The sequence below is a fragment of the Anopheles darlingi genome, chromosome 3 (genome assembly GCF_943734745.1).
Source record: "Anopheles darlingi chromosome 3, idAnoDarlMG_H_01, whole genome shotgun sequence".
In the NCBI taxonomy this organism is placed as follows: Eukaryota; Metazoa; Arthropoda; class Insecta; order Diptera; family Culicidae; genus Anopheles; species Anopheles darlingi.
Window position 1 is genome coordinate 18,958,967 of NC_064875.1, and position 25,622 is coordinate 18,984,588.

At 49.3% G+C, this 25,622-nt stretch overlaps 1 protein-coding gene across 2 annotated transcripts in view; it reads left to right on the forward strand.

The window, feature by feature from the left end:
* The first annotated feature begins 1,469 nt into the window (after nucleotides 1–1,469).
* Nucleotides 1,470–25,622, forward strand: part of LOC125953449 (uncharacterized) — a 56,577-nt gene continuing 32,424 nt past the window's right edge. For both annotated transcript variants that reach the window (XM_049683050.1, XM_049683051.1), the window contains exon 1: nucleotides 1,470–2,072. In XM_049683050.1, the coding sequence (XP_049539007.1) occupies nucleotides 1,607–2,072 (466 nt within the window). In that variant the 5' untranslated portion in view covers nucleotides 1,470–1,606. The remainder of the gene's footprint in view (nucleotides 2,073–25,622) is intronic.

Sequence of the window (25,622 nt, forward strand, 5' to 3'; positions counted from 1 at the left end):
GCGTGCGTCGGCGTGCGTCGGTGTATCGCTTGATAGAGAGATATATATTCCTTGCGGCAATCTTCAAGGCACCACTACCACCAAGTTCCTGCTCGTCCGCAATTAACCGTTTTTCTTGTTTTCTTTTGTTATTGATGCCGCGAATCAGTCACTGACCTTTCGTCCCGCGTGAAACGCGATCAATCATTACGTTGGTAGAAGATTCGTTCGGAGGCCCTTTCCGTTGGCCGAGTTGCATACCATTGCATTGAGGTAGAACGGTGGCACTGATAAACGTGTCGTCAACTAGCTTATCAAAAATCATTTGTGGACACATGTTTGAACGGTTGGCAGGCATATCGACGTACCAAAAATATAAGGCGCCTCCATCGCTCGGCGTGTCTGTTTGATAAACAACCATAAATCAACCCTTCTGCGGAGGGACGAGGTGGTGCATGCGAAAGGTGCACACGACCAAGAGATTAGTATCATCATGTTTTAGGCGCCCGTGGTGGCCGTGGGGAATGTGATAAGAGATCTACCTTGAATGTGGTTTGTGCGGCAAGTTCGGTTAGGAATCGACGACATGATGATACCGCACAGCTCGATCAAAAGGTCTTTCGGTCCGACTTGACTAATTATAGCCGACCGGGTGGAGGACAGAAGAAGAGCACCCTCTTTCTCTTTCTCTCTCAATATCCACCAAACGGGGTGATTTTGTGAGATAAAGACACATTGTGACATTGTATATCCCAGGCATCTTTTCTCCTCCTCCGTTGGTCCAATCATCTCGCCATCATTTTGTTTGTTTTGATTCAACCGAGTGCAACACCGAAAATGCCGAGTACGATATCTCTCTTTCTCTCTCGAATGCGTAGAACGCGATCCAACATATCCATCATTGTGATTCATTGGCGATCAGGAGGATAATCAGGGATCACACGGTCCGTTCGGTGCCACATCCGGACTGCAATCGGTCACCACCAGATGCAGATGGGTGCGACGCGTGTGTTTCAAGTGTGCAAAACATGAAAAAGTTTTAAAAATAATTTCCTTTTCGCTCTTGACCTAGGCGTGCATTGTTCTGCTGTGGCGTGACCAGGATGGCGTGGCATGCTTTTCGTGTTATCCACGCTTTGCGCCCCACCCGATTGTGGTGAAAGGTGTTGGTGAAAGTATGGTGCAAGTGTAGCCCTCTTTGTTGCACAATCGGTTGAAATCTGGCTCGGATTTCAAATTTCCCCCTATAACGCTCTGATGCGCTACATTATTGTCGAAAAGATGATGCTATAGCGTACCCACGCGTGTATTTGTGTGCTCACTAGTGACAAGAAAGTGTCCTTTCTACGATAGCTTCGAGTCGTTGTGTTAATGCTCCGAACGTGGGACCAGCCTCAAAAGGATACCCGTTACTTTTAATTTTCCTGCATGGAAACAGTTGGATGTGCTTCGCTTCCTGTAGAATGATCGATACGGATCAGAGCGATCTGAAATTGACCATCGCTCGGAACTGGCACTGGTTGTCTCTGCAATCCCGATTAGCTGCACCAGCAAATCTGCACCAACCGATCGGTACCAGCAGCATCATCACCTTGGCCCTTGGCACGACCACTAGCAGCGCTGCAAGATGAGTGAAAAGCTAACCGGTGGACGGTACAACCGTATCAGTCCATCCTCGGGCCGTGGCTCTATCATCGCGTACTCGCCACTGCCGAAATCGGAACAGGATTGCCTGCAGGCACCCGGAAACAACTGCCTCGCCATACCGCTGTCCGCCATCCAGACCACCACGGATCACCACCACCACGGTAACGGTGGTTTGGTCGGAGGCCATCATGGTGTTGTTGGGCCGGCTGGCCACGGCGCCGCCGCCACCGCCAATCTATCGCACACCAACTCCCTACCGGTAGTGGGAGGTGTAGTCGGTGGGAAGCTACCGAACGTGGTCAACCACAGCTTACTCGCTCACGGCGAAGGGCACAAGCACACCAATGTTGCCCTCGCCAACCAGCACAACAACAACAACAGCATCAACGGGAACAACCATGTGAACCCACATAACGGCAACAACAACAACAACAACAATTCGAGCGGTAAGTCGGTTCCACCTGAACACCGTAGCGTCACCGTGTGTGTGTGTCTGTGTGTGCATCCTCAATAATGTACCTCAATGTTGTACCACACCCATAGCTCGGTTTGTGATAATGTGGTTTTTGTGCAACCGATTTTGATTTGCTTGCCTGCATCCCGTACTTAGTTTAGTTGCAGCCTTTTTGTTTCTTTTTTTTGCAAGAATACTTAAGGTTTTGCTTGCGAGTTTTTTATCCTAATTTGCATGCTTTCGCTTGTGGTGTGCTAGACCTGTGATAGTGACTGTATCGGTTTCCTCTACCAGCGTAATCCAGCTACACGACTCAAAAGGGGCTCACACTTTGCCGGTTTGCCTTACCTGTCGCTCGTTGAACAAGTAGCACTGTGGTCGGTGGTACAAAATAACATGTCTTCCTATCTCTCACCCATCCATGCCCTAAACACGATGCACATCATTTATCAGCTTTTGAAATATTGCTCCACTATGCTTGTCAGAGGTTATCCGAGTATGCGGAGAACCTAAGGCCTGGCCCGACGCAAAGATCATCATCATCATCGACCCATGGTCATCTTCAGCCAACCGCTGCTGCTCATTAATCATTTTGGGCTCGAATGGTCGAATAACCTGGGAGCCCCCCTTCCACCCCGGGCCCCTCAGAGGATGCTGATGATTTGCTTATCAAAATGGCTGTCATCGCTTCCGCAAAGTGTCACTGCTTCTCAGCACATTAAAACTAATGACAAGTTAATTACCGATACCGTTGCCAGCGTAACCAAGCTCGAGCTCTGCTAAATCTGCTACGCCCGGCAGGGGTTCATCAGGTCTGCTGAAGTGTCAAGCGAACGCCGCTGGCTATGTTCGATAATGAAATGAAGGAAATTCTTGTCTCGTGGTCCTTTGGCGCGCTCAGCATAGTGATAATACGCTGTAATGGCTAAAACTTTCTGGCGGCCGATTATCTCGCTCGTTGAGCCACAGAGAGCTCAACTCGGAGCCAGTGTTTTTGGAATGCTGGAACACAGAAAGAAAGAGAGAGAGCGAGAAGCAGAAACGATTTCAACCATTTGCGCCCGATCAATAATTATTTTTTTGTGGCATTATCAACGTCTACGGTCACTAAGCGCTTTCCCGGATTTGCCCAAAACTATTCGCTGAACTTTGCCATTCAACGTAAAGTAAATGGTCTAAGAAGGCGTTTGCGTTGTGCTTTGTCTACAACCGCAAGAAAGCATTCGGGGCTATTAAACCGATTGGATGAAATAGTTGTTGCTATCGTCGATGTTCCGACATTCTGCAGACGTTGCGAGCAGATGGTCCTGTGGCTTACTACGTGCCGGACTCATTAAATATTCGGAACAAGCCACAAAGATGTCATCAATATTGCCGACTTTCGTTTAGTCCGACGACGTGGTGGTGGTGGTGGTGGTGTGCCGAATGTAAATCGATCTTTTACTTTCGGTTTACCTCGCGAATCGAAGCGTCAGCAAATGCTTGCTCGTGGGATGCCATGCCCACGAAATGTTGGTGGATAAAATATGTTCCAATAAACCGGTATTGGAATCATGTTGGTTCGAAATGTTTAGTATATAACATATTTACTGCAAAAAAAAAGAAGCAAAAACCATTTGCCCCTGTTATGAGATAAGTTTTCAAAACCCCGCCTCGTACTCGAGTGCTCTCATAATCAATCTCAGATCAACCATCCACAAGAGAACACATTCATGTCGAACGCTTGAGTGCCACTTCAATCTGCAGCAGTTTGCTGCATTGCAGTCTGTCCAGGCCATTTGCAGCCGATGCTCTGCGCCCTTCTGTGTTCAACGATCAAAGACCAGAAGAAGGAGCTACACGTCAACGAAGCAGATACACAGTGCAAGCTTCTGCAAATCATCCACTGAAGAACTCCACGACGTAGGCGAAGAATGGAGCAAATGCAGAGCGCGACCGACCGTTCGTTTGACTCACAACCAGTTGGCAATGGCCTGGCCTGGCCTGGCCTGGCCTGGTCTGCCCTGGCATCCTTTCACTTTTGTGTGGTGAGTACCGTTCCGGTACGAACAAAGCAGAACCCTACGGCAGTGCGTTGGTAGACAACAATTGAATTCCGGAGGGAAAATCGATCTAGGATAATCGGAGGCCATCACGTCAGTACGTGGTTTCCTGGGGGTGGTTGCTGATCGAAATCTATTTTCCTGTGATGTACCACGAGCAGTCGGTGTCTCGGTGGGTTTGGAAACAAGCAAATCATTTTAAGAAAAAAAATACATATTAACATATACAGATTATTATTATAAAAAGAACTCGCACCCAAGATTCTTTGATTTTAAAGATATCTTTTGAACCTGGGGCTGTGGTTTCAAATGGTTTATAACATAAGACAAAAGTCTCCAGAAGTCCATTGGGGAGCACGAGCATTCGTATTTTCATAATGGAATCATATTGCGAGTGACCATTTGGTGGGGAAGCCAACGATACAGCTACAGATTCCAAGAAATATGCGGAGTAAGCGTTCTAATGGCGTGCCAGAGTCACGTAGTGACCGTTAAGCTTGAGTGTGTTCATCAATTCGTGGCCGCAAGAATGTTTCCTTTACTATCACCGACGGAAATGGCTCTAGATGGAGAGGCAGCAAGCAAACGGTCATGTTTTGCAAAACCTGCCACTCAGCATTATCGTACGTTTATCATAATAAAGTGCATTACCGTGAAATACAACGCGCTCAGAGACGATTCGTAGCCTAAGCTCGGAACTCGGAATTTCGCGAAAAATCAACCTTTATGTGTTGGAAGCTATTACGAGTAAAGCGTTCATGAGTCAGAGAAAATGTCTTAAAAGCAACTGCTGTGAAATGTTCCACAAGCTCGTCGAACATGTTGTAAATCTCATTTACCATTTACTCCGTATTCCTCGCATACCTCGCCTTTATGATTCCGGTGATTAATCATTGCCGGCATAAGTTGCGCTTTTCATGTTTTCACGATTACTCTTCAGGTATTCAATTGACCTGCTTTACATGCTTAACAAATAAACCCATTAGCACAAGATAAATACGTTCATCGCTCGTTTGCTCTGTTTCTTAATTTCAATCCAGCTCCAACTCCCTTACCAACAGGTAAGCTCTTGGCTTTCGAAGCAAAACTTTACGTGCCCTTGAAGCACGCCCCAGTTCTGCTACGCTCTTCTAGCACAATAAGAACCGTCGGCTCGGCTAACGAAGCACAAACTGTTCTTTCTTCAGGGCCAAACCCGGCTTGGAACTGGACACACCGGGGATTGTTTCGTTGGACGCACATTTATCACGTTTTCAATCTCTAGCTTTGCTTATAAGTACCGAAAACCTTCGCTGTGCTGTTGACGCAGTGGCCGCATTGCAGAGGATGCTTAAGTGGGCAGCCCAAGGGCAAAGTAGGCGAGATCGGAAGAACGTGGGTATAAATTCGCATCGATCCGTCGCCCATCCTTTGCTTTTCCAGTAACGTCAATAAGTGTCGCATTCGCCATTTGTTGACGAAACAGATCAATTTCGTTCAATTTGATCAATCGATCAATAGCCCCATAATTTTCGTTGAAAAAATTGCAATAGCCTTATAATTTTCGTTGAAAAAGTTACGTCAGGCGAAATGCGATAGAAATCCTTATGTACAACAATAACGTGGAGTATTCATGGTCTTTGTATGCTCTCCGCATGAGCACGTCACCACACAGCAACTTCAAACCAATAAAGCGATCAGTAACAGGTTGGCTACATGAGTAGCCAGTTGGTCACCTTGGTGGCTTTTTAACACCACGAACGGACCACCATGATGGATAATAATGGGGCGGTACTAAAATTGAATGCTTAAAACAAAAACAAAGCCGAGCGATAATGTGTGTTTGAGGACGCCGACGGAGGCGCCTGGTAACGCGTTCATGAAACTCTACGTGATTACCGTCAACCGGGATCGTGAATGGTTTGTAAATTCCAACAAAACAGCTCGCGCGTACTCAGCTGAAGCTAACCATGCAGCAGTAGCAGCAGTAGCAGCAACACCCTGGTACACTCGGTCGGTCGCGTCTGCCACACGATTTGCCAAATTTACCGCTGGCACGGAATAGTAAATTTCATCAACCTCGCACAGCACGTGGTAAGCCTAGCCAGACCAAGACTGACTGTTGCTGTGACAAAGCATTCGTGCAACTCGGTGTTCTCCGAAAATGTGATTGACCTCGATTTTTGGAGGGAGTGGTTGTGGTTTGCCTTCGTGATTTCATTTTTGGAATTAATGGAAAATTTGATAGATTGCGTGGTTGATTTGGGAAGAGTTTCAATCGCGATAAGCGATGTAAAAAATCATTTCGTTTATAGATTCATTTGTGTTACAGTTTCATCGAACTACTCACACGATGATTTCATTTAAAATTGAAAATACATTACTCAACATTAGCTTATTCTTTAAAACATCTCTAATAAATCACAACGATGTACTACGATGCGATGTGCAGTGGCATGGATGCAGTTGAAAATAATATTGCTAAAACATTTGTGCGAAATGCCCTGTCCCATCCTTTTACATTTTCAATTCATTTGCCCGAACCGAACATACACATCCGCGACACAGGACGTCCGTATCGCGTTCGTTCCCCGCGTAATATCTCTAATGAAGCAAAAAGCCCGACGTTGCGACCAACGGATTGGCATGCGACTGTATTGTACACAACCGAGCTGCAGCTCATTTCAATGTAAATATTGCAAAAGAGAATTCCATACAGCTCGACGCCAGCCACATGAGCTAGTGCTCGGTACGGAGGTGCAAAGAATTTAATCAGTTCATTTCGTGTGCCTGGCGGATTCGCCTCATCCGCCAGAACATGGAACACCACATTTGCGGGGCTGTGCGGAATCAGACACACATTTCAGCACCGATGCTCGGTGTGATTCGAGAGCAGTTGTTCGAGTTGTGTTATATCTACAATGCCCTAGATTTTTTGCTCTTCAATTCGCTCTTTTACTGTTTTTTTCTTGTTCTGGTTCTTGCTACTATCGGAATCGCATGGATTGCACCGATGCAGTGTAAGGACAGCGAGGAGATGGTGTCCATTTTAATACTACCCGGCATAGTTCCAGTTCCCAGTAGCATTGCGAGAAAGAACGAAAGAAAGAAAGAAAGAAATAATAGGGATGTGTGTGTGTGTGTTTGTGCTCACTGCAAAATGTGCAGCATAATCGATTTGCTTCAACAGATCACTATCACCGGTTAACATAACGGTACCATCACGACATCAACCGTGTTGCGGTTCTGTTCGAACTAGAAACAGCAGTCGTCGCCACTTCTAGTGATGGCACATGTGGTGCATACCCATTGCACTATACTGCTATTATTTTCTCGATTTTCACCTTCCAACATACCAGCTGGGTGTCGAATGTCGATAGCTTTGCTTCCAGTACTGTCGACTACTGTTGGTTCTCGTCCTTGACTCTCTTGTCTATTTTGCAACATTCTCCATGCATGGTTGGTCGCTTCTAATAATAGTATCTTATGAAGTGTCGGGTATGTTATACCAACGAATATTTGTTTGAAGTAGCAACCCAAAGGTCGGCGACTGGGAGGAAGAATCTTCTGTCTTTCCCACCACAGAATCACGAAACGCTAGGGATAATGAAAAACCAATGCAAATGCAATGAAATATTCATTCGGGGCACACTTGATGGCTGCGCACCGGATTGTTGCTTGCGATATCGCTCCGGATTCCCCCAGGCCAGTCGACAGTCAGGTGTGCCAATGGACTAATCGGAACCACTTAAGCTTTGGCTACAGCGAAGCTCCTAGCAGACTACTGCTCATCGTGATGATGATGATGATGATGACGATGGCGATGACGATGATAAAACGCTTGGACTATAAGGAATGCTTTAGAATGCGGGGTTCTCCTTCCTCTCTCCCTCTCGCCGGGGGCCAAAGAAAGGTGTCGAATGATTTATGGACCTAGGCAAACGGACCTACCTGCAGGCGTTGATTTTTTTTTTCCCAAACACAGCACTGCGCGCGTCCGAACCCGAGGAAATCATTAATTAATTAGTCCCACAAGACTCCGACAACCTCCGACAAACCGGCTCCTAGACCTAGAGCGTCCATCCCGCCGTGCCGTGTGCGGTGTGCAGATTAGCGTTATTCGCATTGTCAATCCATGGCCGGCAAGTCTATCCCCCCGCGGGCCGACCAAACCAAACCAGACTTCATTAATCCTAATTCACGGTGACGCGTCGCTCCGGTGGTGACCGGTGGGACCCGGAATACCGTACCTGACACGCTTGCCTAGCCGCTACAAGCCAAAGGTTGTCTCCGGTCTCCCGAGTCGGGCCTTGCGGACCGGTGGAATTCCGGATTTGGGTTTGGACAACTCCCAGCGAGCGCACCTCACCTGGCCTCACCTGCTGATGGTGGTTGTTGCCACCAAAAAACGGAATGGACGCGGTTGCGGTTGACGCAAACTTGACGTAGCGCTCGCTCGGCCGAAAGCTCGAAGCGCGCAGCATAATTTATCACCGCAGAGTTCCACAGCAAAGCGCGACATTTGGACGAAAAAAAAACCGAAACTCAATCGTCGTGTCGAGCGCGCGCGCACCCCACATTCTTGGGACAAAGCAGCAGCAGCCAATCGTTCTCAGGGTTCATGCTCCGTTGCGTTGACTTTTCTATTTGTTCGCCAACTTCTGAATTGTGGAACTACTGTGAGGGGGGGGGGGGGGGGGGGGGAGTAATCTTTATCCGCTTGTTCATCGGTAGAAAGGCATCCACCAGGTAGCGCAGGCAGCTTTAAGGCAATCATTTAATGGTCAGTCAAGTCAGGGCGATGGTACGTGCTTCTGAGGAACTTCAAATGACCGGCTTTCAAGCAGTTAATAGAAGCAATTTATTGAAGTAATCTGAAGCCATATCTTTCAATTAGTGCGAACCCCAGCGTACGACTAGAAGCACGACGTCGGTTTGATTCCATTTCCTGACAGATAACGGTCAGGCGCAGCGTCCGTTCTGTCTTCCGACACTCGAGCCCTGGGCCACCAATTTCCGAGGGTGCTGAATGATGATGGATTGTTATATATTTTTGCTTCCGATTCCAGTTGCCTTCCAGTCCATCGAATCGTCCCCGTAGTCGTCTGCCGTCCCTGTTCGCACATTCGCCCTACGCCTTCGCCTTATCACCGATCGTAAGAGCGCCCAAAGTACTAAGTAGGCACTGAAATGGCTCCGGTTCACTTGGCCATCCCTTTAACTTATGCAACCCCTCTCTGGGCCCCCTGCCCTCCCCCCCCCCCCCGGTTTTTGTGTGGTACTTTGTGGCTTCTATCGGCTCTCGAGACTCCACTTCATTTGGTCTTCGCCGAAGAGCCTGCATTGGCCCGTGGGGTGGTGCGTGTACCAATTAATTAGCGAGCACGGCTAATTCAATTTCCCTGCATACCCGGCAACTTTTTGCCGACAAAACCACGGCCACCGTATTTCTTTCTCCCATCCTTAGTACCCCTGGAATGGTCCCAGCCACCCATCCCCGCCACATAAATGGCGATGGTCTGTATGACCTGCAAGTCAACTGTGGTTCCTGAGTTCCTGAGTCTCAGGGCATCCGGGGGTTCAGGAACGGCCTATATGGAGAAGTGGGCCTTAACGAGCGAAGGCAAATAGCTACGTGCGTTGCCTTTTTACTCCTATTGACTAAATAGGTGGACTCGCGGGGTATGCGGAACGGAAATCATCGGTTCATGTAGCGACGGTACAACATTACGAACTCTTTCACTCTCTCTTTCTCTCTCTCTCTGGGCTATGCCTCTCAAGGAATGTGAGCGAAGCGTAGAAAAACCCTCGTCGTCGTATTGTCCTTGAGCGAAGAATGCAAGGCAAAAAACGGTGGAATCCTTAAGTGACGTGCAAGTCCGCCTGTAGTACTAACAGTCGGAAGTATCAAGTGAGCATTATCATTCTTCTTACCACCACCACTGGCGGTATAGGATACCGACCAGCCGACCAACCGACCGGTTGTTTCGTTTGGCATCAATAATGGGTTGCACGGGTTAGCTGGTTAACCCATTTCCTGACCGGATTCGTGGTGCCACGTTACACGAACGATTCGATCTCGAGCCGTTCCACCCTTTGCCACCGTTAAATTGCCTTCTACCGTCGTGGAAGTAGTGGCAGGAAGTGACTGGACTGGACCACCGGTAGCACCGGAGACAAGGTGCTTACATGCTTACTGTGTACGGAAATTACCTGTCGCGGTGACCCTGTCCGCGGTCCTGGAGCGAACGTCTACGGACCGAGAAAAACTGTTGACGGAAATTGTTTTCGCCGGTGACACGATGACAAATGTGGTGCCGGTGGAACACGGGCTTACATGCACAGCTGACGTGCCCAGTTTCGACCGATATACCACCTCCCGGAAAGGGTGCCACAGTATACATCATCGAAGTCATTTGAAAGTTTAACATTTTGACATCCACTCGCGCTGCTTAATATTCATGGTCCCCTTTTATGCTGTTTGGCTGTTCATCCACCCTTTCCGATATCGATGCAACGTTTTAAATGGTTCCGTATCGCATCGTTTCGTTGAAGAGTTCATAAAACGTTCCGTTCCGAACGTCGGTTTTGATGCTTGGCTTGGAAGCAACAACACACGGGCTAGTTATGGCTAGTTATGGCACATTCAGTCGGGGAAATAGGAAATTGGCTCTGCATCCGTCGGAGAACGTGCTGAAGAATCGATTAGAAGTGTTTTGCAGTCCCAACGAAAGAACGAACGAGAAAGGGCGAGATGGAAATTTGAACATCCTTTGCTTGATGAGCCAAGGACCAAGCAACTTCCTTTTAGGCCAAGTGCCTGTGGCAGCTGTGGAAAGGCGCCCAAAGCCAAAGCAGTTGGCAAATTTATGTTCCATGATGTTGCTCTTATCATTATTGCTTGTACTGTGTGGTTTATGTGAATCCAGTGTATCATAAGTCTGGCGAGCTTCAGGCGAGTGTTTTCGACGTTTTGCAATGATAACATAATAAGTTTTAAGCTCTTTTTCTATGCTGCAGTGAAGTCGCAAAAACCTTCTAGTCGTTTCTACCAATGTTTGTCCTATTTTGTGCGTATATGTGTGTGTTTGTGTCTCTGGAATAACAAAAAAACACGATAAAACTTCAACATCTTAAGACTTGTCCAGAGTTTAACAGTCCCAAATGGAAGAAGGGGACCTGTGCCCTTTTCTTTGGGCAACCCCATTTCAAACGGGGGAAAGCAGACCATGGCCAATATTTGACCCAGCGTGGCACCAGCTATTAAAGCTATGAACAATATTTAAAACATACAAACCGTGTCCGGTATGGTTCACGAAAGATAAGACTCTTTGGTTTTTGGTGCGGGCTGCTTAGTATGTAAATAAGGCCCCCTTTCTTCATCCCTTTCATCGCCATTTTCGGGGAATCGATAGTTACGTAAGATTGCTGCTAGTCTCTACTTACTTTGCTAAACAGATAACGCATATAGTTTGCTCTCAAGCACACACACAAACACACGCGCGCGCGCGCAGCTGCTTCGCTGCGTATTTCATGTATCTTAACCAACCGCAGCGAGATGGAAACCGACGCGCCATAAAGGACCAAGTTCTTGGAAATCTTAAACCAAGCACCAAGGCCTTCACCTGGCAAACGCCGCTGATGTGGTACAAAATTCATCAAAATGAATTGCAATTTTGCGCTTAGTTAACGCTTTATAATAGGATTGGTTCCCTCGACCGCGACCAATCCCCGAGGTACTGTGCAAGGTTCAAGCATTCGGTAGCTTCATTGAAAAGCAGCATACTGTGAACATTCAACGTGCAATCAAAGCATAATTGGTAAAAGCGAAAGAATGGGCCCGGAATGAGCTGAACCGAACGCGCGCAACATGAAAGCATACAAATTTTGGGGTTGGATGGAGACACCTTTTTACCTTTTTTTCTTTCCTATTCCTTCTACCTCTACTACTTCGTCTCCGTTTTCCTTCTGCTCCGTTCTTGCACAGCGTGAAGCGGGTGAGTTCTGAAAATCGAACCCCAAAAAAAAAGAATGAATCGTTCCTTTTTATCAACCACCCAACAGCCCAGCCCGCCGGTCCGGATTGCCTCGAGTCCTGCTAATGATTGGTCCCTTACACAATCGCGAAACGAGCACCAGCCCAAGCAATAAGTAATGATGGAACCGTTCTGGGACCATAATCGTAAGGCAACGGCTAGGCATGAAAAATCACTCAACCTTTCCGTGGGACGCCCGCGGGCTTGTCTAACTTTGGGACCATCATAAATGGTCCCAAATGATGCTGCTGGCACAGTGGCACAATGGACCGCTGTATTGTCAGTGGCAGACACACAGACACACACACACACATACACACAGTATGCGTTGGAGGCCACACTGTTTGCACGCTCATGTCTCATAAGGATTGCGTTGCGGGTAAAACGAACGAACGAAACACGAAAATCGCGCCAAGTGAAACAAATTGGCTCCATACACTGAATCCTTATGGTCGGTATATCTTGGTGGCTGGCTGGGTCGCGTGAACAGCATCACCGAAAGCCTCTACTTTCGCTACATGGTGCCGTTTTGCGTTTATAGAAGGCAGTTTGCATTGTAGATCGCCTGACTTCAGCTGGAAGTTGGAGCGAGCAACCTAGAGACCAAGCCACCATATAATTCGAAGGAAATGTATTTTTAATCTGACGACGTCCGGGGGTGCCCTAAGGAAAATTTCTTGTTTTTTCGAATAAAAACCTCGTATCGAAACATGAAACCAGAAGAGATACCGATGCCGATCCGCGGTTGGCGAAGCACCAAACCGCTTCCTTCCGCTGTATTGCTACGCTCTGTTTATCAGTATTAATCACGATAATTGTATTTTTTGCGCATAAAAGCATCTACGCTCTAGTGATCTCTTTTCTCGCTTGGAACACGACGCAGAAACACCAAATTGGTTGCCAAAATTCGAACATTATTTACGCAAGAAACGGTAGAACGCTAGCCAACCACCCACAGCAACAGCAGCTAACCACCAATGCAGCATTTCATAAATTGATACCCTCACCCGCACAACGCATGTAACATGCTAAAGTTGCGATAGCTCAGTGGCCTCGAGAAGGCCGCTGCCGGTGCTGGTTGCCAGCTCCAGCCACACATACTCCAGACCGACCACCTTGAAGCTAACGACGTAAGCTCGCGAGTGTTCGGTTTCCGTTTTCTGCGCGACCGCCGGGGATTCATAAGCCCTCTTCTGGCTGGTGTGGTTCCATGATAAACGCGTTCAGTCAGCTTGAGTTATAGGGTTTAATAAAGACATTCGGCAGGCTCTTACTGTAACAACCGCCAGCGCTGGAGCGCTGATGCGATGTGTGTAGACATTCGACCATTCTTAGGGTATAATTTAGCAAGCAAAAGCCGGCTCACCGGGTTGAATAAGACATCATTATTCTACTTTGCAATCGGGCAGCTTTCCGGTATCATGATTGTAACGCCTTCCAAACGCCGTTTCGAACCGATGGATCCAAGATAATCCACGAGAAAGGAAGACAATCGGATGCATTTAATTAATTCAATCGGGATTACAAACTCGAAACGAAACTCTCTCTCAACTCAATCGATCGATTCCTACCGAAAAAGGATATGCAAATTTCCTCTCGAGTTTCCCAGTCACCTCCTCCTACTCCTCCTTCATGCATGATTCATCATCCAGAGAGAGAGCGCGCGCGATGATCGCTGAGCAGGTTTGACGGTGGCATTAGCATATCAGCCTTTAAAAGTTCATTACCGAGCCGGGTATTCATTTAAGATTATCTAGACCGGTCGCTGCGCTGAAAAACAAATCGTGATAAGACGTAAGCATGACATTTTCCTGCACTCGCCGCTTGTCTCTTTCCCCCCCAGGCGATGCGACGCCTCGTTACCGTCGCCTCGTCACCGTGCAAATGAATGCAAAAACCTTTTCTTTTGATATTTACCATGCACCATACCACGGTTTCGGTCGCGCCGCAGCCCCTTTCTTGCTTCATTTCCTGCGACACTTCCGAGTCGAACCGGCCCGGCAGCGCTCGGTCGGTCCGGCGATAGTCTAATTAGGCTCGCGAAAGGTTAGCGAAATCTTCGGAAATAATTTATGATAATGAAACGAAATGGAGAGTGACACCAGTCGAATGAGGCACCGTTCTTGCGCGTCCGATGCGGCAAACCGCGAACCCCCGGAGTGAGTCCGTTGCTGAATGATAAATGTTGGCGAGATCATTTCGTGCCACACACACACAAAAAAACCATCTTGAATTAGTTCGCGTATTTGCGCATTATTAGAGCCTTTTTCAACAGTTCCGTCAGTTGTCTGTTTTGCCTCCGTGCAACGGTGTGTTAATCTGAATTAAATCGTACTCTCTACACAAAACCTCTTTTTCTTATCCTTTGTCAAGATTTTAAGAATCTAAGCCAATATACGGAGGTGATTTCTATTTTCTAGCATACGAACTGGGAGATTTTTGTCTTAGAAATTGGCGAAACGCATAGAGAATACACAGGTTTTTTTATAAACAAGTTTATTACACATTAGACGTTTAAGAAAAAATGAGAAGTTACAAATATTTACATTCGCTTGAGGCAGAATCTTATGTTAGGTATATCTATCACGTTATTATTGTTGCCAATAATAAGGATAATGTAATTTATAAATAGTTTACATATGATGGCTCGTTTTTCATAGTTGTATCCCTGAAGAATAGGGCCACAGTTCTCATGTTTTGAAAATTAAATGTTCAGTCGTTTGGAAAAGACGGAATCTGTAAGAAATGTATTAAAATGAGCAATTAATTGACATAGCATTGAATTTAAGCAGCCACTCTATGAATTTAAACATCTAAAGTGTTTATGGAAGTAGCAAATCTTTGATGATCATTCCGTTTTTGTAAGCAAAAATGGCAGCTGGCTACAATACATTCTTCATCAGTATACAGGTTGACCGATTTAATTGCTGAATATCTCAACCATTTTTCAGCCGGTTTTGGAAAATGAACCAGATTTAGTTAGGTTGTACAATGCTGTTTATTGAAAATTCAGAATATATTCTGCCTCCGTTATTCTGCCTCCGTTCTGCATGAATTCTGCCTCCGTTAAACACACAAAAAGTGGCTCGTTTTGTGCGATGCGCAAAATAATTGACAACATTTCGGGAGCAATAGCAACAATTTTCGCTCTGTTATCTTTTAGTTCTCAAGTTCAAGCTACTCAGAAAAAAGTCAGGCGCCTTCAAATCCCACAGTTCAAATTAAAATTGTCCGATTTCACAGTTGCGCTACAATGTCCGCCCGCTTGTTTGCCGTAAGTTGATCCAAGACTAAAATGCCATAAACGGACGTTTCAGAATCTGGTCGATTTGCCCAAAACAATGACGGAAATATTTTACATTTAACTAAGTTATGTTAAAATGGTGCCTATATTATAGATCGAACAAAGGCTTAGAGTTTGAGATGTATGCTAGAGTTTGTAGAAAGCGACTCTTAAAGACAAAAGGCAGTTGTGCAAAACATTCTAAGCCCGTATTGCTTTTCAAGATCCAAACACTCTCCCTTCTGTCACACTCACTTGAACACTAAACTTTATCCCGGCGTGTCCTGGTGGCACCGTGGACGTATGTTGCAACATGCTGATCACAGCATACCACCCCCCTTGAAAAACGGGCGGACGGACGGAAATTAATCTTCATCACACGCACGCGAACCAACCCCGTCAAGTGGTTGAAGCTTGTTGAAAGGTTTATTCCGGTGGCTTGTACTGCCACCGGCACCAGCTGCACTCCGCACGCTTTCCTCGTCACGCGACCGGCGGCGCATTTCATCCGTCAAAGAACGCTCCAATCATTTAATTTATTTAATTTATTTAAAGTGTTCGCCGTCAGGCTAGACACAGTATCTTAAAACTAAGGAGGACATAATAAAGAAGCGGGAGCTTATGAATAATAGAGGGAAAGGCATAGGAGGGTGAAAAACAGAATAGGGATGCAAAACAAACTACAACCGCGAGTGCGAAAATCCCGCGACTCCGATCAGACGACGATCGATGAAGAGGAGTGGAGAGCAGTGAAGAGGGCGAAACGAAAAGCAGGGAAAGAGAGATGAAAATCGAACAGGTGATAGACGAGATTGAAGCTACGGAGACACCGAAGGAGGGGATCCGTAGTGCCGTGGAGGGTACGACGACGGGGAACGAGGAAGAGAGAGCGGTGGCGTAAAGTGCGCGATGGACAGTACAGGGGGAGACGGGCCAGGAGGCCCGGCACGTCGAGCCTACCCATCAGGACGCCACCTATGAACAGGTTCTGCGCTATTGTGCGTCTAAGCTCCAATGACGGCAGTCCAAGCAACTCGCAGCGGGCAGAGTAGGATAATGTGAGAGCAGGAGCACTCCCCCTGCGCCAAAGGACCATACGCGTGAAGCACCGTTGGATATGCTCGATCTTTGAGATAAGCATTACACCAGACGGGTTCCATACAATGCTTGCATATTCCAAGGTTGGTCTCACGAGCGCACAATAGAGACACCTAAGGCAGCTGGGATCGTTGAAGTCGCGCGAGATAGCCCTAATCAGCCCCAAGGTCTTGAAAGCCTTTGCAACAGCTGATTGAATATGTTCCTGGAACGTTAAGCAGCGATCAAGCGTCACCCCAAGGTCCCTGACGGAGGAGACGCGGGACAAAGAAACAGAGTTGAGCAGGTAGTTAAAAGAAATCGTACGAGAACGAGAGAAAGAGATTACAGAACACTTATCAGGACACAGAAGGAGGAAGTTGGCTGAGCACCAGAGGGAAATAGAATCTAGGATTTCTTGCAGGGCAATACAATCGTCGATGCTGTGGATTGGGGAATAGATTTTTAGGTCATCAGCATAAAGCAAATGACCCTCAGGAGGCAGGATGTTGCACATATCATTCACGAACAGAATAAATAAAAGAGGAGAAAGAACACTACCTTGGGGGACGCCTGAAGTGCAGAGGACTTCCTCCGACAGGGAAGAACCTACCCTTACTCTGCATGAGCGACCAGAGAGGTAGGACTGAAGCCATGCAAGAGTGTTGGGAGATACCCCAAGCTTGTTGAGTTTAGCGACCAAAAGAGCATGTGGGACACGATCGAAGGCCGCCTTGAAGTCGGTGTAGATGGCGTCCGTCTGAATGCCCTGGTCTAACCTTGACGTGGTGGAGGAGACGAATTCCACGAGGTTGGAGACGGTTGAGCGTTTCGGCATGAAGCCATGCTGGCGAGGGCTGATCCAAGCGCTCACCGCAGATAACAGCAAGGGGTGGATCACAGATTCAAAAACCTTGCTGCAGTTACTGATCAGCGATATCCGCCTGTAGTTTGCCACGCACGCCTTGCCCCCTTTTTTGTGGATCGGAATTAGGTGTGCTCTACGCCAGGAGGCCGGGAAAGTTTTCGACTCCAGGGACATCTTGAAGAGTGTCGAAAGCGGAGCTGCCAGGACAGAGGCGCAGTTTTTAAGTACCGCGGCCGGGATACCGTCGGGCCCAGGCGAGTAGGACGGTCGAAGGTTATGGAGTGCATCGCAGACAGATGAAACGTTAACCGGGAGCTCGTTTACGCAGAAAACCCCAGACGGCGTGTATGCGAGACCAGTGTAGCGACCCGACCCACCTTCGACCACCTCTTTAGCCAGCAGTTCGGTCGCTGCAAACGCAAGCGTTATTTCTTATTACTTTCGACTATTACTTTCGACTTTCGGCTGATGCAATTGATCTCAAAGCGCCGACATTTAGGCAAAGCACGTCTACCACCGTCACCGGTAGAGGGCAGGGCTGGACAGCAAAACTGCAGTGTCAGCACCTGCGCGGCCCGCAAGAACTCCTCGCGTGAGGTAGGCCCAACAAGCCGCACCGCGAGGCCCAGCCCCTAGCCTATATTTGACACCGCGCGGATGTAGGTCGGTGCCGAGCCGAAGTCAGCTGCGCACCTGAAGAGGAAAGACGATGCTTTCTTACGGTAACGGGAAAGGGATGACAGAGGCGTAGGAATGACATAACCGGCGCCTCGACATCGGAGACATAGCACGCGCCCCGAACCCCCGAAGAAGAGGACAAGACGATGCTTTGTTCCGGTAACGGAAAAGGGAGAACAGAGGAAGGAATAACATAATTGGCGCTCCGATATCGGAGACATAGCACGCGCCGAAACGTTATAGTTATAACACCCGAAGATCGCCGAAAAGTCCCGAATTACCGGTGCGCACATAGATCAATTATGTACGGATTGCGCAAATCAATCAATTATTGCATCATCCCGATCATGCCAAATCAGCCGATGACGTCAAGTTGACAGAAATTAACCAATTGTATCATCAGGATCACGCCGAATCAGCTCGATGATGTCAAGATTACAGAGATTAACCAATTGCATCGGCCCAATCCTGCTGAATCAGCGCGATGACGCCAAAATTACCTAAATTTACATAAGGACGAACTATGGAAAAGAGGGGGGAAGAGAGGGTGAGAAGGGACTCGTTACGTAACAATTAGAACTAAAATTAAGACTATAAAAACCCGTGAATTTCAATAAACGAGTTGAGTTGTATTTTTGTGCCGAAACCTGTGCAGTCTCGTCTTTCACTGCTAACCATCTTCTTTCAGGTAAACCCTCCTCGGCCCCTGCCCCGCCTCTTGATCCTCTAGAGAACCCCACCCGCGGTAATTCTCTACTGGACACCAATTGGCATTCCCGGGCAACTGACTAGCCTCCCCACTCTCGTGGAAAGGTTCTATAGGACAGCGCTCAGCCTTTCGATCCGCTAGAGAACCCCACCCGCGGTAATTCTCTTTTGGACCTCGATTGGCAGATACGGGCAGCTGACTAGCCTTTCTGCTCCCGGGACGGTTCTATAGTTGGGTAGCGCTCAGCCTTTTGGTACGTTAGAGAACCCCACCAGCGGTAATTCTCTTCCGACCACCAATCGGCATATACGAGCCACCGACTAGCCTCCCCCCCCCCCCCTCTCTCCTTGCTGTGGAAAGGTTCTATAGGACAGCGCTCAGCCTTTCGATCCGCTAGAGAACCCCACCCGCGGTAATTCTCTTTTGGACATCGATTGGCAGATACGGGCAGCTGACTAGCCTTTCTGCTCCCGGGACGGTTCTATAGTTGGGTAGCGCTCAGCCTTTTGGTACGTTAGAGAACCCCACCAGCGGTAATTCTCTTCCGACCACCAATCGGCATATACGAGCCACCGACTAGCCTCCCCCCCCCCCCCTCTCTCCTTGCTGTGGAAAGGTTCTATAGGACAGCGCTCAGCCTTTCGATCCGCTAGAGAACCCCACCCGCGGTAATTCTCTTTTGGACATCGATTGGCAGATACGGGCAGCTGACTAGCCTTTCTGCTCCCGGGACGGTTCTATAGTTGGGTAGCGCTCAGCCTTTTGGTACGTTAGAGAACCCCACCAGCGGTAATTCTCTTCCGACCACCAATCGGCATATACGAGCCACCGACTAGCCTCCCCCCCCCCCCCTCTCTCCTTGCTGTGGAAAGGTTCTATAGGACAGCGCTCAGCCTTTCGATCCGCTAGAGAACCCCACCCGCGGTAATTCTCTTTTGGACATCGATTGGCAGATACGGGCAGCTGACTAGCCTTTCTGCTCCCGGGACGGTTCTATAGTTGGGTAGCGCTCAGCCTTTTTGGTACATTAGAGAACCCCACCAGCGGTAATTCTCTTCTGACCACCAATCGGCAGATACGGGCCACCGACTAGCCTCCCCTCCCCCTCTCCCTGGGAAGGACAGTCTGAATACACTCCTGGTGACAGCCTGCGCAGAAAAAGCGCCATCGACCACTCGGGCCATAGCGGCCGACGGACTTCATCAGTCCGTACATGATTAGGTCCAGACCCCTCTCCGGGTTTGGCCTCTTCATCTGGCGATCCCACCGCTGTCACCAGATGAAGAGGCCAAACCCGGAGAGGGGTCTGGACCTAATCATGTACGGACTGATGAAGTCCGTCGGCCGCTATGGCCCGAGTGGTCGATGGCGCTTTTTCTGCGCAGGCTGTCACCAGGAGTGTATTCAGACTGTCCTTCCCAGGGAGAGGGGGAGGGGAGGCTAGTCGGTGGCCCGTATCTGCCGATTGGTGGTCAGAAGAGAATTACCGCTGGTGGGGTTCTCTAATGTACCAAAAAGGCTGAGCGCTACCCAACTATAGAACCGTCCCGGGAGCAGAAAGGCTAGTCAGCTGCCCGTATCTGCCAATCGATGTCCAAAAGAGAATTACCGCGGGTGGGGTTCTCTAGCGGATCGAAAGGCTGAGCGCTGTCCTATAGAACCTTTCCACAGCAAGGAGAGAGGGGGGGGGGGGGAGGCTAGTCGGTGGCTCGTATATGCCGATTGGTGGTCGGAAGAGAATTACCGCTGGTGGGGTTCTCTAACGTACCAAAAGGCTGAGCGCTACCCAACTATAGAACCGTCCCGGGAGCAGAAAGGCTAGTCAGCTGCCCGTATCTGCCAATCGAGGTCCAAAAGAGAATTACCGCGGGTGGGGTTCTCTAGCGGATCGAAAGGCTGAGCGCTGTCCTATAGAACCTTTCCACGAGAGTGGGGAGGCTAGTCAGTTGCCCGGGAATGCCAATTGGTGTCCAGTAGAGAATTACCGCGGGTGGGGTTCTCTAGAGGATCAAGAGGCGGGGCAGGGGCCGAGGAGGGTTTACCTGAAAGAAGATGGTTAGCAGTGAAAGACGAGACTGCACAGGTTTCGGCACAAAAATACAACTCAACTCGTTTATTGAAATTAACGGGTTTTTATAGTCTTAATTTTAGTTCTAATTGTTACGTAACGAGTCCCTTCTCACCCTCTCTTCCCCCCTCTTTTCCATAGTTCGTCCTTATGTAAATTTAGGTAATTTTGGCGTCATCGCGCTGATTCAGCAGGATTGGGCCGATGCAATTGGTTAATCTCTGTAATCTTGACATCATCGAGCTGATTCAGCGTGATCCGGATGATACAATTGGTTAATTTCTGTCAACTTGACGTCATCGGCTGATTCGGCATGATCGGGATGATGCAATAATTGATTGATTTGCGCAATCCGTACATAATTGATCTATGTGCGCACCGGTAATTCGGGACTTCTCGGCGATCTTCGGGTGTTATAACTATAACGTTTTCGGCGCGTGCTATGTCTCCGATATCGGAGCGCCAATTATGTTATTCCTTCCTCTGTTCTCCCTTTTCCGTTACCGGAACAAAGCATCGTCTTGTCCTCTTCTTCGGGGGTTCGGGGCGCGTGCTATGTCTCCGATGTCGAGGCGCCGGTTATGTCATTCCTACGCCTCTGTCATCCCTTTCCCGTTACCGTAAGAAAGCATCGTCTTTCCTCTTCAGGTGCGCAGCTGACTTCGGCTCGGCACCGACCTACATCCGAGCGGTGTCAAATATAGGCTAGGGGCTGGGCCTCGCGGTGCGGCTTGTTGTGGATTGGGCCTACCTCACGCGAGGAGTTCTTGCGGGCCGCGTAGGTGCTGACACTGCAGTTTTGCTGTCCCGCCCTGCCCTCTACCGGTGACGGTGGTAGACGTGCTTTGCCTAAATGTCGGCGTTTTGAGATCAATTGCATCGGCCGAAAGTCGAAATGAATAAGAAATAACGCTTGCGTTTGAAGCGACCGAACTGCTGGCTAAAGAGGTGGTCGAAGGTGGGTCGGGTCGCTACACCAGCATCGAGTGCCGATGGGTCCTGTATTGGAGCGTCAAACAGACCGGCGAAATGTTTTGAAAAAAGGGCACAGATGTCCGTTTCATTGTTAGCCTGCTCCGTGTCCAGAAACATGGAGCTTGGCATACTATAGCCCCCTCTGCGGGCGTTTACGAAACTCCAAAAGGAATTCGGATTTGATCTGAAGCGCTCTTGAATATTGTCTACGAACCTCCGGTAACACGCTCTGTTGTACAGGCGGTAAGCCGCTGACGCAAGCTTAAACATCGTCCTGTTAAAGGCTGACCGATCGTTATTGTAACGTCGACTAGCACGGTTGCAGTCGCGACTGAGGCTTCGCAACGTGCTGTCCGACCACGGAGGACGGGAAGGGGGATAGTAACGAGGAGAACAGGCGTTAAGAGAAGAAATAGTGATTTCGTTGAACTGAGCCACAGCCTCATCGACTGTCGAACATAAAAACAAAAAAGACCAGTCGATGTGGGAAAGGATTTCGCACAATCTGAGGTAGTTAGTTTTGCGATAGTTGAAAGCGGGAGACGAGGATTGAGCAGAGGAGTTATCAGAGCTAGCGGAAAGAGGAAGCTTAAGAACTAATGATAGAGGAGGGTGATAAGGATCACGATTCACAAGCTGGAACGCAGCCGGATGGATCGATAAGAGTGGCGCGCCCGTCGAGTTCACTAACATCAAATCCAGCAACCTTCCCATGAAATTCGGCACCCCGTTCATCTGGAGTAGATGTGATTGCTGTAGCAATCCCATGAACGCCGCGCAAGAATTAGAGTTGACGGGCGGGATTGGTTGCAGGATAGCCGGCACGGAGGATGAAGAGCCAGTCCAGGGCAGCGAAGCTTGATTGAAATCACCACCAAGGATGAGAAGATCGTTCTGGGCCATTCGTGCCGACACGTCGCTCAGGCACTCTGCTAAGGCCTCGAATGTGTCCTCATCGGCTGAGAGGTAGGGGGGGATATACACTACGCCTATGAATATTCGTGGGCGCGAAGGATGGGAGATTTGAACCCACACCGTCTCCAGCGAACAACGAGTGACGGGGATCTGAGCAGCACGAAGTTTAGCCGAACAAGCGATCAGTACACCGCCTCCTCTCGATCTGGTGCTGTTCAGAACGGAGCGATCGCACCTAAACACGCTAAATTCGGAAAGGTCGAATAGGAGTCCGGACGGTAGTGACGAGTCAAGCCAGGTTTCCGAAAGCATTATGACGTCGCAATTGGCCTCTGAAGAGGCGAGTCGGAGTTCAGAGGTTTTTGTCCGAAGGCCCCGAGCGTTTTGGTAATACATTGTAAAGTCGATCTTTCCAGCAGGAGGTGAATGGCCATTCTGGCGCTATGCCCGAGGGACGTAATGAGCGTCGGGGTGAGTGGCCGAACCCGACAGAGAGGTGACTGAGTTGCGAGCCGTTGGTGTTAACACTTGATCCCCAGCCACCGTGGGACGCGCGACTAGAGGCCTGTGCATAGGCCGGTTTATAAATTCGCCGAAGCAAATTGACGCAGGCCAAGTGGCTGAAGCCATCGCACGCGCGCGGAGAGTAGCGGGTAAGCCTATTTTAAACGAAACATACGACATTCTGTCAGTATCGGCGCCAGCCTTGGTTAGTCGGTGAACCCGCATATCATTGGTGCCAAGCCGCAGTTTCAGATATTCGGTAAGCTTTGCTTCTGTGCAGCAAGGCTTAAAGCCCGACAGATAAAGCCAGAACCTTGGCGTGGCAAGGCAGTCGGCTATCATAGCATCTGCGGGAGACGGGCCGGATCCAAATCGTAGTGCTGGCGCAAGTACATGTGGCGAAGTCGTGGTCGTGTTAGTGGTCTTCGGCAGAGTGTGATCGTGTTGAGATAGTGTCTCAGTGTGCGTCGCGGTGCAGTCCGGAGTCGGTGTAGTTATATCAACGATGGCGGAATCGGTCGAGGGCTGCGTACAAAGGCTGCGTAGCGCAGTGCGCGTCGGTGACGTTCCGATTATGCTCACAGGAGACGAAGCGGTAGGTGCACAAGCTTGGCTACGCGACGATAACGGTACATCACAGGTGGCTACCAAGCCGTGTGTGCTAACAGCGTGAGAACTGGAGGCAACAGGCAAGCCAGCACTGATGCAACCGCGCTCCTGATGCGCATTGGAGGGGGAGTTGCCGTGCACACGGCCAGCAAAACCGTTGGCCAGAGCAGGCTGCATCCCAACACCATGTTGAGGGGAGGTCAGCGAAACGGCGCCCGAATGCGAAGCCACGGCCGTCGCCAGTTGCGATGATTCAACGTATTCCCTACGCTGGTGGGTATTCCTTACGCTGGGTGCAACGGTAATGGCGGAATCCGTTTCCACAGTATCGCGCGCGACAGTTGGTGCAACTAATGCACCTGCCCACGGCGAGAGAGTGCGAGCAAGAACGTGAGCTAGGCGGCGCTCGAACTCCTCAATCAATTTGGCCATCTTCTCGTCGAGGAGGAGGGCCATCTCCCTAGAAGGAGACCAGCCAGGGGCAAAGACCGCCTGGCGGCACGCATCACAAAACCATCGCAAGTTTTCCCTGCCTAACAGTTTTTTGATGCAAGGCTTCCCTAATTTCAGGCAGTCTGGGTGAAACACTGCGTTGCAAGGCTCTCCACGCACCCAACCGCTGCAGGACACTGTGACGCCATCCATTCTTTCGGAGCATACTCCACAAGCAGCCATTGTAGCACTCACTGAACGCTACGCAAAGGGAGTCTTGACTTGGCGCGAAAAACGGCGATATCACGGATAACTGAACCAAAGTCGCGAGTTTGAATGGCGAATTCAGCGACTTAATGGGAAATCAACCCGACTGTTGTTAACAGCACTGCGAAAATTAACCAAACTATCACTGGAGATCGTAAACACAGCGGAGCGGAGATGGAACACGTCCGAACAGTACGAGTGTCAGCTGAGAAGTGACCATGTCACGCCACTGATCCAAAGATGCCAATCGACGTAGCTGCGTAGCTGCTGGCGGTGCTCGCTGTGCTCGACACACAACAAACCCTAGAGAGCTCGACATCTCGAAGCAGCAGCGAGCCTTTGTTTTCGGCATCAACACTTGACGCTACACTTGAGCGCCCTGGCACCGGGATGCATATTTATAATCAAATTTATGACCTTTTCCTCACTTCTGTCCTTCTGCGCATCCCCTTCTTATCCGCATCATACCACGGTCCTCTCCTTTCGTCCTTTTTTGGCAGCGTTAGTGTTCGAGGAGCTGCTGCTTCATTTGGCAGCTTTTGGTTTGGTTACCAGTGTGTGTTGTTCCCGGTGTTGGTGGTGCCCACTTTGTTCAGCAGTGTTAACTATCCTGGCTACCCGGCCACACGCAAATAGCATGGACATAGCAGCAGCAGCAGTGCTCACCTCAGCGAGAGAAGATACTGAGGTGAGCGAAAGCTCACTCGCGTATATCGCTACGCTCGCTACGCTCCTGTGGCTCCTGGTTGGCTAACTGGCTTGGCTGGCTGGCTGGTTCGCACTCACACACTATCCACCCCCGCAGCACGCTCGTGTATGCGTGTGTGTGTGTGTCTGTGCGGGGGCCTGGTTTGCTCTCGCACCCGGGTCACTCTCGCACATTCAACCGGGGCTCATTCACCGACAACCACCGGAACCGTCGTTGTCGTCGTCGTCGTCGTCGTCGTTCGGTCGGTTTTTGCACGGACCTCCTGTCTCCCCCTGCCCGGTTCATGGGTCGAATCGACTCCACCGGCACCCGGCCGGTCTGACGCATTGCGGATGTTTTAGGCTTTTGGAAGGAAGCGTTGGGAACCCGGTCCCGGTCGACAGCCCGGCAC